Raw genomic sequence first — 16,418 nt, forward strand, 5'->3', positions numbered from 1 at the left:
GTCTCCCACAGACCCGGAACAGCCAGGGGAGGTGTCGGCCTTGGGGCCGGGCCGGGCGGGGGCAGGGCCGAGTGGCCGAGGCCGGCCAGGGGGGCCGTGGGGGGAGAGCCCATCCAGTGGCCCCTCCAGCCCGGAGAGCAGTGAGGATGAGGGCCCAGGCCGCAGCTCCAGCCCCCTCCGCCTGGTGCCCTTCTCCAGCCCCAGGCCCCCCGGAGAGCCACCGGGTGGGGAGCCCCTGACGGAGGATGGTGAGAAGAGCAGCGACACCTGTAACCCGCTGTCAGGTAGGGTAAGGGCCACCCCGGATGGGTGGGGTGTGGCATCTGACCCGACCTCAACCTAGATCTCTGGTTCCAGGCGCCTTCTCTGGAGTGTCCAACATCTTCAGCTTCTGGGGGGACAGTCGGGGCCACCAGTACCAGGAGCTGCCTCGCTGCCCTGCCCCCACCCCTAGCCTCCTGAACATCCCCCTCTCCAGCCCATGCCGGCGGCCCCGGGGCGACGTGGAGGGCAGGCTGGATGCTCTCCAGAGGCAACTCAACAGGTGAGGATGGCTCCTGGGCTCGTGCTCAGCCTGAAGCTGTGGGTGTCCAGGGGGTGGGTATAGCGGGTTGTGTGTGATCTGTGGGTTTCCGGCAGTGTTCTGGAGCGAAGGGAGGATTACTGCTCCGTGTAGGCCTTATTGTGCACGTTGCACCTTGACCTCCTCCTTCCAGTCAGTGCTGAGACCAGGGCTGCATATCTAGTACGAGGAGGGAACCAGCCAGCTGGTCCATAGGGTGGTCCCCAAGTCACAGTTCCTGGTGTCTCCGCATCCCCGAGAGCCAGAGCATCCTCCTCCTTCTTGCCCCAGGCTGGAGACCCGGCTGAGTGCAGACATGGCCACTGTCCTGCAGCTGCTGCAGAGGCAGATGACGCTGATCCCACCTGCCTACAGTGCTGTGACCACCCCGGGGCCTGGGCCCACCTCCACCTCCTCTCTGCTGCCTGTCAGCCCCATCCCCACCCTCACCCTGGACTCGCTTTCTCAGGTAAGTTCCAAAGCCCTCTCCCTGCCCAAGGTACCCCAGCCCTGCCTTTTCTGCCCCAGTTCCACCCCAAACCTGCTTTGCTGTGCTTTTGCTTGGCACTGGACCTCAGTGTTCCCCCCCAACCTCATTTCTGCCCTTGTCCCAGACTATACTCTTGGAGGAAGGCTTCCTTAGGAGTGCAGGCACAGGGCCAAGTGGGAGAGCCCCCAAACCAAAGCCCCCCAAAAGCTGGGCAAAGGAAGCCCATAGGCTGAGAGATGTCACTTACATGACCAGATCTACTCAAGGTATCTGGGTCATGGCCATGAGTGGTCTCTTGAAGAGGGGCCTGGTAGAGCCTGAGACTTGGGAGTGGGTGCAGCTTGCCGGGGCACCCTTGGGATGGGGTCCCAGCTCCCTGCTGTGCCTGACACTGCTCAGCTGTGGCTCTACTGCCAACCAACGGCTCTCACACTAGCCACTTTGCAGGGTTGTCTGGAGGGCTTTGGCTAAGCCCCAGGGTAGTGCCTCTCTCTTCTGCTGGAGTGGGCCTCTGTCACCCTTTGTCCTCTCCTGAGTGGACATGGCTGTTGCCAGCCTTCTAACAAGACAGCTGTGCCTGGGCTCCAAGAAGGGGGCTCTTCTGGCTCCCAGAGGTGGCCTGGGATCTGCTCCCCCCTTCCTCTGGCATCTGCTCCCCCTCCCATCTGCTGCCTGCTCCTGTTTGCAGACACCAGAGCCCACGTCAGCAAATGTGCCAGTCTCCCTTCACGGCCTCCCCCGCAGAGATCTCACAGCACACACTCTGTCAGCATCCACAAACCCCTCCTGCCTGCCCTGGCACTCTCCCTGGCCTTCCAAGGCCTGGCCAGCAGCCTGCCTCTGTTTCTAGGTCCCTGAGTTCTTTCTAGATTGCAAGAGGGAGCCTTGTTTCTCGTTCTGTCCCAACCCAGGGCCTCTTATTCTGGGTTGGGTTTGGATTCATCTGCCCTGTTCCCCAGGGAAGGGAGGGACTATGACCCTGAGTTCTCCCCTGCATCAGGGGCCTGCTCCTGGGCCTCCCAAGGTTGCCACTTCCCCGTCGTGGGTCTTGCATGTGGAGAGTGCATGCCTCTCCTTCCCACCTCAGCACCTCCTTTTGTGCTTCAAGGCTGCTTTGTGTGCCTTGGCCCTTCTCCTCGTCCACTCCAATGCTCTTCTGTTCTCCCTGTGCCTGGCACCCAGTTTTCCTGACCCTCTCTGTTCTGTGACCCTTCCCTTTATTCACCTGCTGGCCCCCTGCATCCCCTTCCTCCCCTCCCACAGGCACCTCGTCTGCTCACACTATGTTTTTGCAGGTTTCCCAGTTCATGGCGTTCGAGGAGCTCCCCCCGGGGGCCCCAGAGCTCCCCCAAGACGGCCCCCCTCGACGCCTCTCCCTACCGGGCCAGCTGGGGGCCCTCACCTCCCAGCCTCTGCACAGACATGGCTCAGACCCAGGCAGTTAGTGGGGCTGCCTGGTGTGGACACGTGGCTCACCCAGGGTTCAGCGCACTGCCTGGGCCCCTCCCCTCAGAGGCCCTGCCCGGGAGGCCCTGGCCGAGACAGGGGAGAGGACCAAGGACCGTGAAGGCATAGCCCCTCCCCCAGCCCTTGGGGACCATCTTCTCCTGCAGTCCCCTGGACCTCCATGGGAGGGGCAGGGGCAGGGACAGGGCCGGGCAGTGGATGGGGGGGTCTGTGGTCCCCCCACTGCCCTGGGGGCATTAGCTGGTCTAACTGCCCGGAGGCACCTGGCCCTGGGCCTTAGGCACCTCCAGGACGTTTCTGCTATTTACTGCTCTTATTGTTAAGGATAATAATTAAGGATCATATGAATAATTAATGAAGATGCTGATGACCATGAATAATAAATAATTATCCTGAGGCAACTCTAGCAGTACTGAGAGGGTGCGGCCATCCGCACCCTATATTCCATGTTCACACTCACCCCACATGTGTTCATACTCATCCCATGCACACTGGGCTCTGTGGGAATCAGGGTGCGTCTGCGTGCACTGGGCCTGCAGGGGCTGCCCCAATACCTGGGTGTGGAGTGTGTGTAGAGGGCTGTTCCTGGGGAGGGGGGTGGACATGGGTCATCTTCGGTGCTTCCTGCTTCTCTAGGGCCCTGCTTCCTTGTGGCTCTGGATTCAGGATAGCAAAGAACCTGCTGGATTGTTTTGAATAGAGGTCGTTCTAATGGGATGCCAGGTCTTGGTCCAGCCCCTCGGGGTCGTGTCTTTCTGGGGGGCATATTGGCTGCCAAAGCTGGCCCCACTGACTGATACTGCAGCCATATATACTGGTTTGTCACCTTATACCTGTCACCAACCCAGCCCACACTGACCCTAACCTGGGGCTGTGCTGCTCAGTTCTGGTCCATATCCCCCAACCGTCTGACTTGCCCTTATTTTGACCTTGACCCTGACACACGTAGACTGTGTGTAGTTAGGCCCCCACAGCAACCCAGTTCTGGGCACACTGGTTTTCTCAGCCCCGGCCCAGAGCTCCCCAGGTGTCTGGCTGCAGATGGGCCTCGCTTTGTTCACTATGATCTTTTGAGCACCTGTGATCCTTGAGAAGGTGAAAGTTTTTGGGTAGCTCATTGCCGTTACTGGGGGAACAGGTCACAGACGTATATTGTGATATATATCCTGAGGCCACGCATGCTGCTGGTCTTGTGAGGACACCCGGCCCCCTGGAGGAGGGGCCAGCAGTGACCATGTCAGGGCACCTGCTGGCCAGCAGGAGGAGCGGATGGGCAGTGGCCACCTCTGCTTGTAGGCAGTAGTGCTGCCAAAGGCCTCCAGTGCTGGTGGGGCAGTTTCCTACTTAATCCCCACAACCCCTGGCCCTTTGAAGTGTTAACTTCGCTTTATAATCAAATGTGGCCCATACCTGGGGTGGGGTTGGTGTTGGGAGCAGAGGCCCCGGTCCCCGAGCAACCTGGAGGGTTCTTGCTGTGCCCAGGGGAGGGGGGAGAGAAGAGAGAGAATCTCCCCCTGTCCAGGGAAGTCTATACCAGGCCCTGGTCCCAGGATCCTCCCAGGGTCTGCTGCCCATGCTCCTTACTCGAGAGTTCGCACCCAGGACTTCCTGGTGGGTTGATGTATGTGATGTGGGGGAAGGAGGTGGTGGGCAGACCCTCTCAGCAGAGGCAGAGACACACGGACAGAGGTGACCGTGAGGCTACTGGTGAGAAGTAATGTACAGACCATTCAGTGCTCCTGGCACACTGGCTCCGTGAGAGCTGGGCCAAGTGCCCGCTCTCTGATGCTGGCTTCTCCTTGTTACCATCTGCCCTTGGCCTTAGAGCATCCTCATCCTGGAACTCAGCTACAGTTCACACCACTCTGCCCAGGTTCAGGAGTGGAGGTGGGAGGATGCTGAGCGAGGGGCTGGGTCCATCCCAGTGAGTCAGGGCTGGCCTTGGTGGGCATCTTGTGGAGAGTCAGCACCATACCAGCCCCCACAGTCGGTCACTGGCCTGGTGTGGACTTTGGTGCTTGTCTGTGATGAAAGCACATGGATGTCCCAGCGGCAATGTGCTCAACCTGTACAGGGTGGGGGGCTGCCGGTGTGGCTAGGATGCCCAGGACCAGGAGCCACCTGCTGAGGTTCCAGGATGGAGGGGGGGACAACACTTACTGGATCATTCTACCTGTCCAGATACACCTAGGTGCTGGGTATGTGTGTCATTTAACTCTCAGGGGTAGGAGTAATTAGTCCAAGTGGAAGATTCATGCTCAGCATGGTAAGTGACTGGACGGCTGGCACTCACACTGCTGATAGGTGACAGTGCACAGCTTCAGAATGCATAGCAGGAGTGACAGTAACTTCAGGGCACAGCCCTGGGTCTGACACTTGCTGGCGACAGGGTGTGGCCTCAAACCTGGCCACGTGAGGCCTGAAAGGCAGGCAAGGGTGCTGTGACTGGGAGTGCAGCCCAGTTCAGGAGTCTAGCATGGAGACCCCTCAACTCTCATTCCTAGCCTGCTCTGGCCCTCCCCTCTCCTGGCCAGGTGACAGCCCCCTTCTCCTGACAGTCCGGGGTCACATTCTGCCCAGCACGCATGAGTAGTGCTATACCCTGTGGCTCTACCTGCATCCCTGGAGCTCTCTGCTTGGGTGACGAAGATCAAGTTTTTGGGCAGAGTCGGCCATGACCACCTGTAGTGGGGCCCTGGCCCCAGACTGGCTGGACCTTATAGGGTCCTTGTTGCATCCCTGAGACCTGAGAGTTCTCAGATGTGTTGGAGAAGGGTGGGTGGAGCTCCAGCTCCTGCATTCTAGTTGGGAGTACAGCTTAACATCAGGCTACATTCCTCCGGGGGCCACCCTTGCTCTCTGTGCATCGCTCACTTATTTTATTTTATTTTTTATTTTATTTTATTTTATTTTATTTTATTTTATTTTATTTTATTTTATTATTTTTTTATTTATTTTATTTATTTTATTTTTTTTTAAAGATTTTATTTATTCCTGAGAGACACACACAGAGAGAGAGGCAGAGACACAGGTGGAGGGAGAAGCAGGCTTCCTGTGGGGAGCCCGATGTGGGACTCGATCCCAGGACTCCAGGATCACTACCTGAGCCGAAGGCAGATAGATGCTCAATCACTGAGGCACCCAGGTGCCCCTCGCCCACTCTTTTAATGTCTACCTCATCTTATTTGTTTTATTTTATTTCATTTTTGTAAAAGCCATCATTATAAATGCTTTGGAAGGGAGATGAGGGACCATCAGAAGCAAGCAGCCTGGGAGCCTGGTGGAAAGGGTGCCTAAGGGGTACCATTCCTAGGGCCCAGGAAGAGAGAAAAGGAGGCATGGGGACCGCTGTGCAGCCCCCTGCCTGCTAGGCTGTTCCTCGACTAGTCTGAGGCAGTGGCAGCTCCATGGGGGTGGGGCCTGTTCATTCAGTGGGACCTAGAGCAATGGGATGTGCTCAGTGTTTCCTGAATGGATGGATGATGGATGGATGGATGGATGGATTCAAACACTGCCCTCCTCCCTAGGACAGAGACCCTTGGGTTGGAGGTGGGGGCTGGGAGGCCTCAAGTGGCTGGCAGAAACAGAAGGAGGGCGTCTTCCTAGGGCTCTGCCTCTCACCTTGTGTCCCCCCTCTCCCGCCCTGTCACCAAGTTTTCCCCTATGTCAGCCAGTCCTCATGTCTGCTCTACACAGCTCTGTGGCAACTGCTCACTGTCCCAGACAAGGACAGGGACTGTTCTGCTTCCCAGCACCACCCTCTTGGATGCTGTGTCCCCAGCCTGGCCAAACCTTCAGAGGCAGCTCTGCAGCCCGGCTGATTTTTCTAGAGTCTGTTCGCTATGAGGCCAGGGAAGGAGGTCTGATGTCAGGCCCTTTCTGCCAAAGGTGATGGTAAAGTCCCCTCTTCTCCCGCAGAGCCGGGCCCCCAAGTGTTGAGGATTTGTTGCCCGGAGGTGAGGGTTCTTCCAAACCAGGAGGGCCAGAAGGGTGGAGTGGGGGCTGGAAGAGGCTGAGATGGGCAAGGAAAAAAATCCAGGCAGTTATCAACACCTGGGATGGCAGGTAGTATCCAGGCAGTTATCAACACCTGGGATGGCGCTGGAATATGGTCAGGGATTGGGGATAGGACCCCACAACAGTACGGGCCCAGGCTGCCTCCTCCTATCTCCATCTCTGCACCTGAAGGCCCAGGAGCTGAGTGAGGACCTGATGGTGTGTCCTTGCCTGGGAGCTCAGCCCCTGCTCAAGGTCCAGGTGCAAGCTCACCCCTGCTCTTGTCCTTACCTGGACTCTCGCCCCTGCTCAGCCCAGAGAGCGGCAGCTCTCACATTTCAGGAACAAATAAGAGTAATTGATACTCCTTGAGCACATCCTTTGTGGTGAGCCTTATTCCTGCTGCCTGATACCAAAGCCCAAGAGGCTGAAGTAACTTGCCAGACATCTGCAGCTCCAGAGAGGGGAGCAGAGTGCGGACCCTGGTGGGCCAAGCCTCCACCTGCTGGCTTAACTCTTGGGCACACTGCTGCCCTCGGTCTAGGGATGGTGACTGAGAGACCTTTGCAAGGGTTTGGAATTTTGAGAATCTTCTCTCCCCTGCAGACTTTTGTACCTTCTGCTCCTTTGTCTGGAGGGTCCTTTGGTGAATTCCTGCTGGTCCCCAGGTGATTCTTGCAAGAAACACTTGGATTACCCCCTCCCTGGGGCCGGGGGCCCTTCTGTGCTACTGTGGCACCTTCTGCCCCCCTGTCCTCCCCCGCCCTATGCTGAATCGCTGGATCTGGGGAGCTTATTGCCTCCGTGCTATGCTGTGTCCCTGTCTGCTTCCCCCCAGCATCAAGCACAGCAGCTCTCCCAGAGCAAGCACTGAGCAATTTCCTAAAGGAACATTTCTGAATTTGGGTGGTGATTAACAGTAAAATCCTTAACATCAAAAAGGCCCGCATGCCTGACTTTGGGGAGTTGTGTCTTCCTGTGCAGCTAGGCTCAGGGCATGAGGGCTGAGTAAGTGGCTTGGGGTTTCTGGCACTCCCTGAATCTCTCCTGCTACAAGCAAACATGGGCCTGGTACCCTGGAGGTGGTCCCTCAGGGTCCATGCTCTTTACATCTCCCACTTTGCTCCCTTGGCTCAGCTCAATACATGGGGATGGGTCCTTGCCCTGAGTTACAATTAGGGACCTTGTCTGGTGCCCTCTGAGGCTGGCATCCCTGCTGGTGGGCATCTCAGGGCACACTAGACATCCTGTGATGGCCACTGCTCACCTGAGCTTTGGGGAGCCTCTGTTCTGCTTCCCAGCACCACCCTCTTGGATGCTGTGTCCCCAGCCTGACCAAACCTTCAGAGGCAGCTCCGTAGCCCGGCTGATTTTTCTAGAGTCTGTTCTCTACAGGGCCAGGGAAGGAGGTCTGATGTCAGGCCCTTTCTACCACTCACCTGCTCACACTGCATAAACAGATGATACCAGAGCATGCCCAGGCGCTAAAGGGACAGATGGCCTGTTGGCCTACAGGACACAGCCTTTGTGTCAGTGTGGCACAAGAAGGTTCTCCTCTTCCTTTTCAGACTCGCCTGCCCTTATATTTCCTACTGCCATGAACCTGCCCCTCTGGCCACATGAGATCGTGCTCTGTCAACTGGGCTTGTGTTCTCTCTGCATTTGCTCCATCCTTCCCTCTTCTTGGAGTGCGAACTCTGTTGATTCTAGTCTGGAGAAATCCATCCATCCTGCCAAGTCCTAGCTCAGATCTGGTGAGCTAAGCTTCCCCTATAGCTCTGGCCTCAGATCTTTGTTAGAGCTCCTCGCCCCAGCCCCATCTGTTGTTTTGTCTTTCTTCCGGAAGGGGATGGGCTGAGTATTGGTCATCTTTCCATTTCTTCCAAAACACCTTCGTTGGGGCAGTGGAGAGACTTCGCAGGCACCTTGCCAGTATATCTTGCTGCCAGTGTCCAGTTTCCGGCTGACGTCTAGTGGAGGGCTCCTGCTACTGTCCTGTGTGGCCATTAGTGCTCTGATGGCCAAGGGTGAGATAGGTCCCTCCTCGGGCTTTTCAGTTTCAACTTCAGGTCTGTGGGATACATATTTCCCCTGGGTGGTGGACAATCCAGTGGGAAACTGGCTGCTCAGGTGAGATCTTACCTGCTTGTATGGTAAGGAGTGTCTTCCTCCATCGGCTTCCTGCTGAGCTCACTGCACCCAGTGAAGGACACACAGGGTATTGCAGTCAGTCTCAAATCTTCAAAGATAGTAAAACAAATTTGAAGCACAGAGACTTCTAAGGTGATTATTTTGAGAGACTTTGAGATAACTGTATGTCATAAAAGAGTGGTTGGTGTGAAAATTAATGATGATTTAGTAAAAGACCGAATAGTAACAGTTTTCGTAAAGCTGCATGGGTACATGATATTAAACCCTACAAAAGCTCAATTTTTCTTGATTTATGAATGCAAGAGCATTTTCAATAAAGCAATTCTTGATACTATATATTCTAAAAATCCATGTACAGTTCACTTTTTTTTAAGTTAACTTCAGTCTTCCAAAATAAAAGAGAATATATTCTGAGTCATTTGTTTAAATAATCGGCTTCATTATTTTATAATCACACCTCATAAGTGAGTCGGAAATCTGTGAGAGCCATTGCTAAGAAACAAGCACAGAAGAATTTAGCACAACTGTCTTACCATTATTTTAAAATTAGCAATAGCATAAGGTCTGGCTGCAAAAGACTTCGATGCTAACTGGCAGGAAAATCAGTCATTAGGGAAACAGTCTGGAGAGGGCTCACGCAAGAAGCCACCATATGTAATGGCTTTGCTTCCTCTCCCTGCTCCACCAGGAGCTGACAGCTGGAGAATCAGAGGGAACTCGGTGATTAGGGACACTAGGAAGGTCAAATGAGGCTGTTCTCATGGACTGAAGCAGCCTAAGTGGAATAAAACTCTTAGCGAATGGGAAGATGACCGCGGAATGCTTTATTTTAATGTCAGACTGCCCCAGGCATCTTGGAATTGTGACTGTCCTGCAGGGAAGTTGGTTTTATGTGAGGCCCTGAGTGATCATAAAGAACAGTTATCCTCAGGGCTGGCGTGAAGAGTGTGGGGGAAATGAGGATTGGCTAAGGGATCATGCCCCATCCCACAGAGAGCCTCCCCATGTCTCTGTGGAGGCCCAGCGGGTGAAGTTTCTGCTCTGAGTTAATACCCCTGTGACTTGTGTCTCTGCAAGCACCTGTCTCATAAGCATGCTGTTGACTCTGATGCCCGCTGCCACTCGCCTCCGTGCCACCGTGACTCATGCTGGACGCTTATCCCAACCTGCTTCATTGTCCCAAAGCACCACTCACCAATGCTATTGGGTGTAGCAGGTAATTATTAAAGACACGGGGTTGCTGTGGGTGCTGGGGAAGTTCTGTACAGCCCAGCAAACAACTGAAAAGATGATCTCAGACATTCCCATTCTGAATTCTTGGCTGCCTCCTTCACTGGCTGACTCCTTCCTGGTCCTTCCAAGGCCCTCTTGGTTGGTTCCCATTTTTCTGAAGATACTTCTGTCTCTTCTTTTTCCCCACTTCTCTGGCTGCTCCCAGACACTCAGGTTTCCCCTCAATGGTCTGTGCAGATCCATTCAAGTTTCTCCTGGCCCCTCTCAGCAGATATTGCCCCAAGGCACTACCTTTCTGCTCCCAAGGAACCCTTCCAAGCTACTAGGACGCTCTCCAGGTGTACTCTGGATGGACCCAGAGAAGAACTAAGCATGGCCCTAGAAGGGAGAGGTGGCTGCAGTAAGGCTTGCTTGTCTTCCTCCCTCCTTTCCTCCCCACCTTTCCTTCCTTCTTGATTAGCAAGCAGTTTCCCCACAACAAGTAGTGATTCCCAAGGAGGCATCTAGCCCTTGAGGTGGGCACTTAGAGAGGAGGTGAAGAGCATATACACAGCAGAACAGGAGACAAAGAGCCCAAGACAACAGAGGCTGGTCGGGATCTGAGGATGTCTCGGCTTCATCCACACAGGCAGTCCTGAAGGGCATGGAGATAGTGCTTGATTTGGGGCCAAGCTATTCAGCCCAGGTCTTTGGAAAATTTGTTCATGAGCCAGTTAGCTTGCCTCTTGCAGAGGCACAAAATGCAGCTCTAGCCAACGTCATGCACTTGGGACCCCAAGCATTTGGTGAAGGAACTGGGTCTGGGAGGGACTGTAAGTGCTATCGCTAGTTAGCAACCCAAGTCGGGGCTGGTGGCAAAGCCCTGCTCGCCAAGGGCCGACCAGCTGGCTGGCAAACATTGAATGTTCTGGGTAGCTGTCAAATTTGTGGCTCAGAAATGAATAAAATGCAGAAAAGCTGCAAGTAACTTTGGTAGAGAGGCAGCTCCTTTGATTAAATGCTCGGGAATTTGGAAGTAACTGATGCCAATGGACCAGCACTTCTCTCTCTGCGCACCGTCCTCACTGGACAGCATCTCCCCTGGGGTAGCGCCCGTGGCCGGGACCAGTGCTGCTGGGCTTCCTGCCCTTTTGCCCCTGTCTTGACTTTACAGCTCAACCTAGGGCAGGGGAGTTTTCAATTAAAATATTTTTCTTGGGCTCCACCTAGAATGGCAGAAAGTCAGGAAAGGCCTGTAGAGCACAGAGTTTATCCCCCTCAATTTTTAGTGGAGGAGGATGGGGCCCAGAGTTGGCAGAGGCCGGGGGGTTAAGGGCTGGCCCGCTGCAGGCGGGACATGAGGACATGAGGACATGAGGAAGGTCGTGTGAGACCCAACCACGTGCTCCATTCACCCTCTTGTAGTTCAGCTGAGAACACAGGAGGGGAGTGCAAAGGGATAACCAAGCCCCCTCCTATGAGTACAGGTGGAGCTTCTTTTATTATTTAGTCCTTCCCATCCTCAAAGACAAGCCCCACAGGTGCTCTTCCCCGTGGAGCCTTGTCAGTGATCCTCTGTGACATTTCCGTGATGCCCCACACTCCTCCATCCTGGGCCAGATCCTAGTTGTGAGTGCAGTACTGGCCAAGCAGAGCTGGGATTCAGGGGAACACATCTCTCGTGTGGATGGAGATGCTCTCCTTGATGATGACATGTCCACCCCACGACTTCTTGGCTGACCACAGACATATCCTTTTAGCCCTACTGCGTAGAGGGGATCCCTGTGGGGTTTCCACGGAGGGGGACAGGGGCTAGCTGTCTAGAATGTGGTAAGAAAGAGCTAGCGTGTCTGCAGTGTGACCTGTTCCCAGTTTTCTCAATTCTGGATTTTCCTCCGGGATGCAGGACGCCTCCTGACCCGTGGGGAGGTGTGGCAGTGCCCTGTGCCTTACCCAGCTCTGTGTTGGTCAAGTATAGCTTGTAATTTGGGGGGGAAGTTCGCTCTCAGGTAGCAGAGGCTCCCTCTGACTGTGACGTGTCTGGTGCCAGTCCTCGCCATCCTCTCTCCCCAAGAGGATGCTGGGCCAGAGGTCTGCATGAATTACAGCTTGGGACCCAGGTAAACTTGAGTGAGAAGGCATTTCGGTTCAGAGCCACCTGCTTACCTGAGACCTGACCTTGCCTATGGCCACGCTCCCACATCCACCCAGGGGGCGGGCACCAGATGACTTTGGAAAGGACTGAATTTGCATTTCTTGCTCAGGCTGGGGCAGAGGTTTTCTGTGCTGACACTGCATTCCTTTGCTGTAAAGAGGAGCCCGAGAAGGGGCTTAGTGGTTACAGCAATACTCCACCATTCTCTGAAATCTTTTCCATGTAGGGGGGGAATCCACAAATTGGAATCTGCACCTGGCAGGGTCCTATTTGCCCCGAGTTCCTCAGACCTGGTCAGTTGATGACAATGCAAAGCTAGTCACACACGATGAGTAACAGCAACCTGCCCGGTTGTGAGGGACCCCTAGAAGCTGCAGCTGGGGGTGGGGGGCGGTTCTGGGAGATAGAGGGGTACCCACAGGAGTTTAGGCTCCAGCACCTGGAGAAGGAAGAGGTGCCAGAGGAGGAGTCTTAGTCTGCGTGGGCTGCTGTAACAAAAAGGCCACAGACTAGGTGGCCTATAAATAATAGAAATTTGTTTCTCACAGTCCTGGAGACTGACAAGCCCAAGATGGAACATCAGATTCTGTTCCTGGTTCACAGATGGCTGACCTCACATGGTGGAAGGGTCAGCGGGGTCTCTTCCATCAGGGCTTGGATCCCCTTCCCCAGGGCTCCACACTCAGGACCTGCTCACCTGCCAAAGGCCCACCTCCTAATGCCATCAGCTTAAACATTAAGTTTCAACCTATGAATTTGGGGGAGTCACAAACCTTCAGTTCATGGCAGAGTGGACCGGCCATAGCAGGACACCCTCACATGGCCCAGACAGCCACGCACTCCTTGGGCGCAGAAGAAAGAGCTATAAACAAACAGTGGATTTGGTCTTTTCATAGTTTAGAGTAGAATTTAAAAGCCCATGTTAAGGGTTAAAAATTATGAAACAGACCTGATAGAAACCAAGTTATTTTGGGGATACATTTTACTGGTTGCTGTTGTGGAGAAGGTGGCATTTTTCACCTTTGGCAAAATGAAATAGAAATATGTGTTAGTCTTGTCTTCATAACATGACTATAAATTCCTTGAAGAGGGGGCTGAGATTGAAGCTGACAGGAAGTGAGGGCAAGTCTCTCACCAGAGAGAAGCAGCACTTCCTGACTCCTGTCCCTGAGTGCAGAAAATAGAAACCCCATGAGTTCACGTTGTCCGTTTTTGTCCTTGTCCCTTGTCCCTGAGCCTGGGCACAGGGCTGGGCCCAGTGTAGGCTGGCTGGCTGATTGAAAATATCAGGGTTGGAAGAGTGGGCTGTGGGAAAGCTCCAGAAGTGACAGAGAAGGAGCCAGGAAAGGCATGGAAATGGGCTCATGGGGCGCTAAAGTCAGAGCTGGAAGACTTTTGGGGGAGCACTCGGCTTCATCCATTCAGAGACTGAGCCACTGAGCTCCAGAGAGAACATGGGGCTGGCCTGAGGTCACACAGATGATCAGTGTCAGAGCCAGGTCTAGAACTCAGGGCTTCTGGACTCCCTATCTTGCCCACTCATGACCTTCAAACCTTCAGGAAAAACCCTCATAAAACCTGAGCTGTACTTTGAGCATAAAGATTACGCATTGGATTCTTGTCAGACAGCCTGTGTGGGAGCCTTTCTCGGGGACTGGGGCGGGGTTGTGCTGAACCTGCTTTAAAGGTGTTGCTATCTTCGAGGAGACAGGAAACGGAAGGTGGAATCTGATTCAATAACATCGCACTAGGATAATCAGCATCTCTTTGTGTAGTTATCATCTAACTTTACCGATGATCCGTTCACGTCCAATCTTGTTTCACCATACCATTCACTCTCCTGATATCAGATGACTTTGCAAATCTGGGATGCAAATCCCAGAGACCATATAATTTCATCTGTAGGTATTTCAGTATTTCCAAAAGATGAAGACTCTTTTTAAACAAAGGTACTCACAATAGCATAACCACACCTAAAATGTAATAATTCCTCAATATAATCAAATATCCAATTAGTGATTCAATTAAGCCAAAAATCCAAAACCAAATAAAGTCCACACCTTGCAATTGGTACTTATGACTCTTTTTTTTAAAGACTTATTTATTTATTCGAAAGAGAGAGAGAGCACAAGCAGGAGGGGCAGAGCAAGAGGGAGAGGATCCCAAGCTGACTTCATTGAGCAATGAAGGGTTCAATATCACAACCCCGAGACCATGACCCCAGATGAAACCAACAGCCAGTCGCTCAACCAACTAGGTCGTCCAGGTGCCCCATGTACTTGGAACTCTTTTTTTTTTTAAAGGTTTTATTTATTTATTCATGAGAGACACAGAGAGAGAAAGAGGCAGAGAGAGCAGGCAGGGAGCCTGATGTGGGACTCAATCCTGGGTCTCCAAGTTCACGCCCTGGACTGAAGGTAGTGCTACACCGCTGAGCCACCGAGGCTGCCCCATGTACTTGGAACTCTTAAATACATTTTAATCTAAGTATCTTTCTCCACATTTCCCCCTTGCTTTTTGGGTTTTGATTGAAGGATTTAGGTTGTTCTTTTAGAGTTTTCTACAACTGGATTTCGCTAATTTCATCCGTGTGATGTAGCTTAACATTAGGATGACAACCAACCTAGTTTGCCCAGTGCTGAAACTGGGGAAATCCTGAGCAAACCAGGATGGTCAGTCACCTTACATTTTTTTTTCCTGTCACTTATATTTGTCATAAGTTAGTAGTTAAATCTAGAGTCTTTATCAGACTCAGGTTTAATTATTTGGCAGGATCATTACCTGGTTGGTGGTGTGTTATTCTAATAAGAGGCACATAAATAGCCAGTTGCTTCTCCTTTTGCATATTAGGAGGCATTAACGAGCATTGCATAAATCCATTCATTCATTAGGGTTGCAAAATGGCGACATTCTAATTCTACCTCCCCTTTCCTGTATATTAGCTGGATGGATTGCTTTTATAACAAGAAATGCACTCCCTGAGACTCTGGTTACTCAGAGCTAGCTGCAATTCATATAATGAAGGCACTGTCAGTGCTTGATCCCCCCCCCCCCCTTTTGATTTGCTGTTTTTTTCCAAATATGGTTCCTTGGCATGGCCGAAAAGTGAAGAATGAGTTTCCTTTAGTAGCATTATAAACTCACGGATTGGAAAAAATTTTGAGCCCTTTGTAGTCACTCTCCTTATTGTGGCTTGCATGTTTCCATCTTTGGCTGGTGGAAACATATTCAGGTTGGTTTCTGAGTTATTTCAACAGGGAACAGCTTTCTTGTTTTATAATTTGACAAGATGTTCTGAAGCAAATTATTTTGTATGTGCCTGTCCTGGTCTTGGGAATAGCCATTTGTCTGATGAGTCGTGGTCCTTTTTGTTGGGAAGTGTATTTACAGATGGGGATGTTCTTTGCTCCTAGACTACTTACTGTTTCTAGGTCCTTCCAGACCTAGCTATAGCTAGGAAATCTATACTGCTTTTTTTTTTTTTTTAAGATTTTATTTATTTATTTGCCAGAAGAGAGAGAGAGAACAAGAGAAAGCACATGAGCAGGGGGCAGGGGGCAAAGGGAGAGGGAGAAGCAGGCTCCCTGCTGCACAGGGATCCCAATTCTGGGGCTCAATCCCAGGACCCCAGGATCATGACCTGAGCCAAAGGTAGATGCTTAACCCACTTGAGCCACCCAGGCACCCCGTAGGTACTACTTTTAAGAGATAAAATCTATAATGTGTTCATACTGATATTACTAATTCACACGCAGAACTACAGAGTTTTAACTTAATCTCCTTTTTCCCACACTGAAGATCCTGACTCATAATGGTAACATAATCACTCGTTTGCTTTATCCTCAAACAAGCACACGTGCGCACGCGCACACACACACACACACACCAGTCTCAGAGTAACACTACGAACCACCACAGCTAACAAAATGATTACAGGAAAACAGCTGGTGATATTTTTGAAGTTTTTTTGTCCTTACAGCATATCCCACTAGGGCTATAGAGTCAAATTACTGTGTTTAAGTCATTGGGAATAATTCCTTGGTTGGTTATATTACAAACTGGTGGTTACATTATATAATTATGGTTTATTTGTATAATTTCCCTTTTCATTTTTGGGGCTTGTTTTTTAAGCTTAATTCCAAAGTTGAACATACCAAACAAGGTATTCAGAGAAGTCTAACTTCTATCCCTGTCTCCTGTGTTCGTTCCATCCCTCCCTCCCTCACTGATAACCATTCAGCTATTTTTGTCCTTCTATTTTATTTTATTTTATTTTATTTTTTTTTAATTTTTTTTCCTTCTATTTTATTTTAAATAAGCAAATGTATGTATGTATCTAGTTCCCCCACTGTAAAACATTTATTTATTTATTTATTTATTTATTT

The 16,418-nt window shown here is 52.0% G+C and overlaps 1 protein-coding gene across 5 annotated transcripts in view; it reads left to right on the plus strand.

Annotated features, from left to right (window-relative positions):
* KCNH2 (potassium voltage-gated channel subfamily H member 2) overlaps positions 1-2,920 on the plus strand; it is a 36,552-nt gene extending 33,632 nt beyond the window's left edge. For 4 of the 5 annotated variants that reach the window (XM_077849672.1, XM_077849671.1, XM_077849673.1 and 1 more), the window contains 4 exons: positions 12-284; positions 358-544; positions 854-1,031; positions 2,348-2,640. In XM_077849672.1, coding sequence (XP_077705798.1) covers positions 12-284; positions 358-544; positions 854-1,031; positions 2,348-2,497 — 788 coding nt within the window. In that variant the 3' untranslated portion in view covers positions 2,498-2,640. Of the gene's footprint in view, positions 1-11; positions 285-357; positions 545-853; positions 1,032-2,347 lie in introns of all 5 variants that reach the window. The other variant, XM_077849676.1, reaches the window with a different exon arrangement.
* The last annotated feature ends 13,498 nt before the right edge of the window (positions 2,921-16,418 follow it).

This window comes from Canis aureus, chromosome 15 (assembly GCF_053574225.1).
Source record: "Canis aureus isolate CA01 chromosome 15, VMU_Caureus_v.1.0, whole genome shotgun sequence".
NCBI classification, from domain to species: Eukaryota; Metazoa; Chordata; class Mammalia; order Carnivora; family Canidae; genus Canis; species Canis aureus.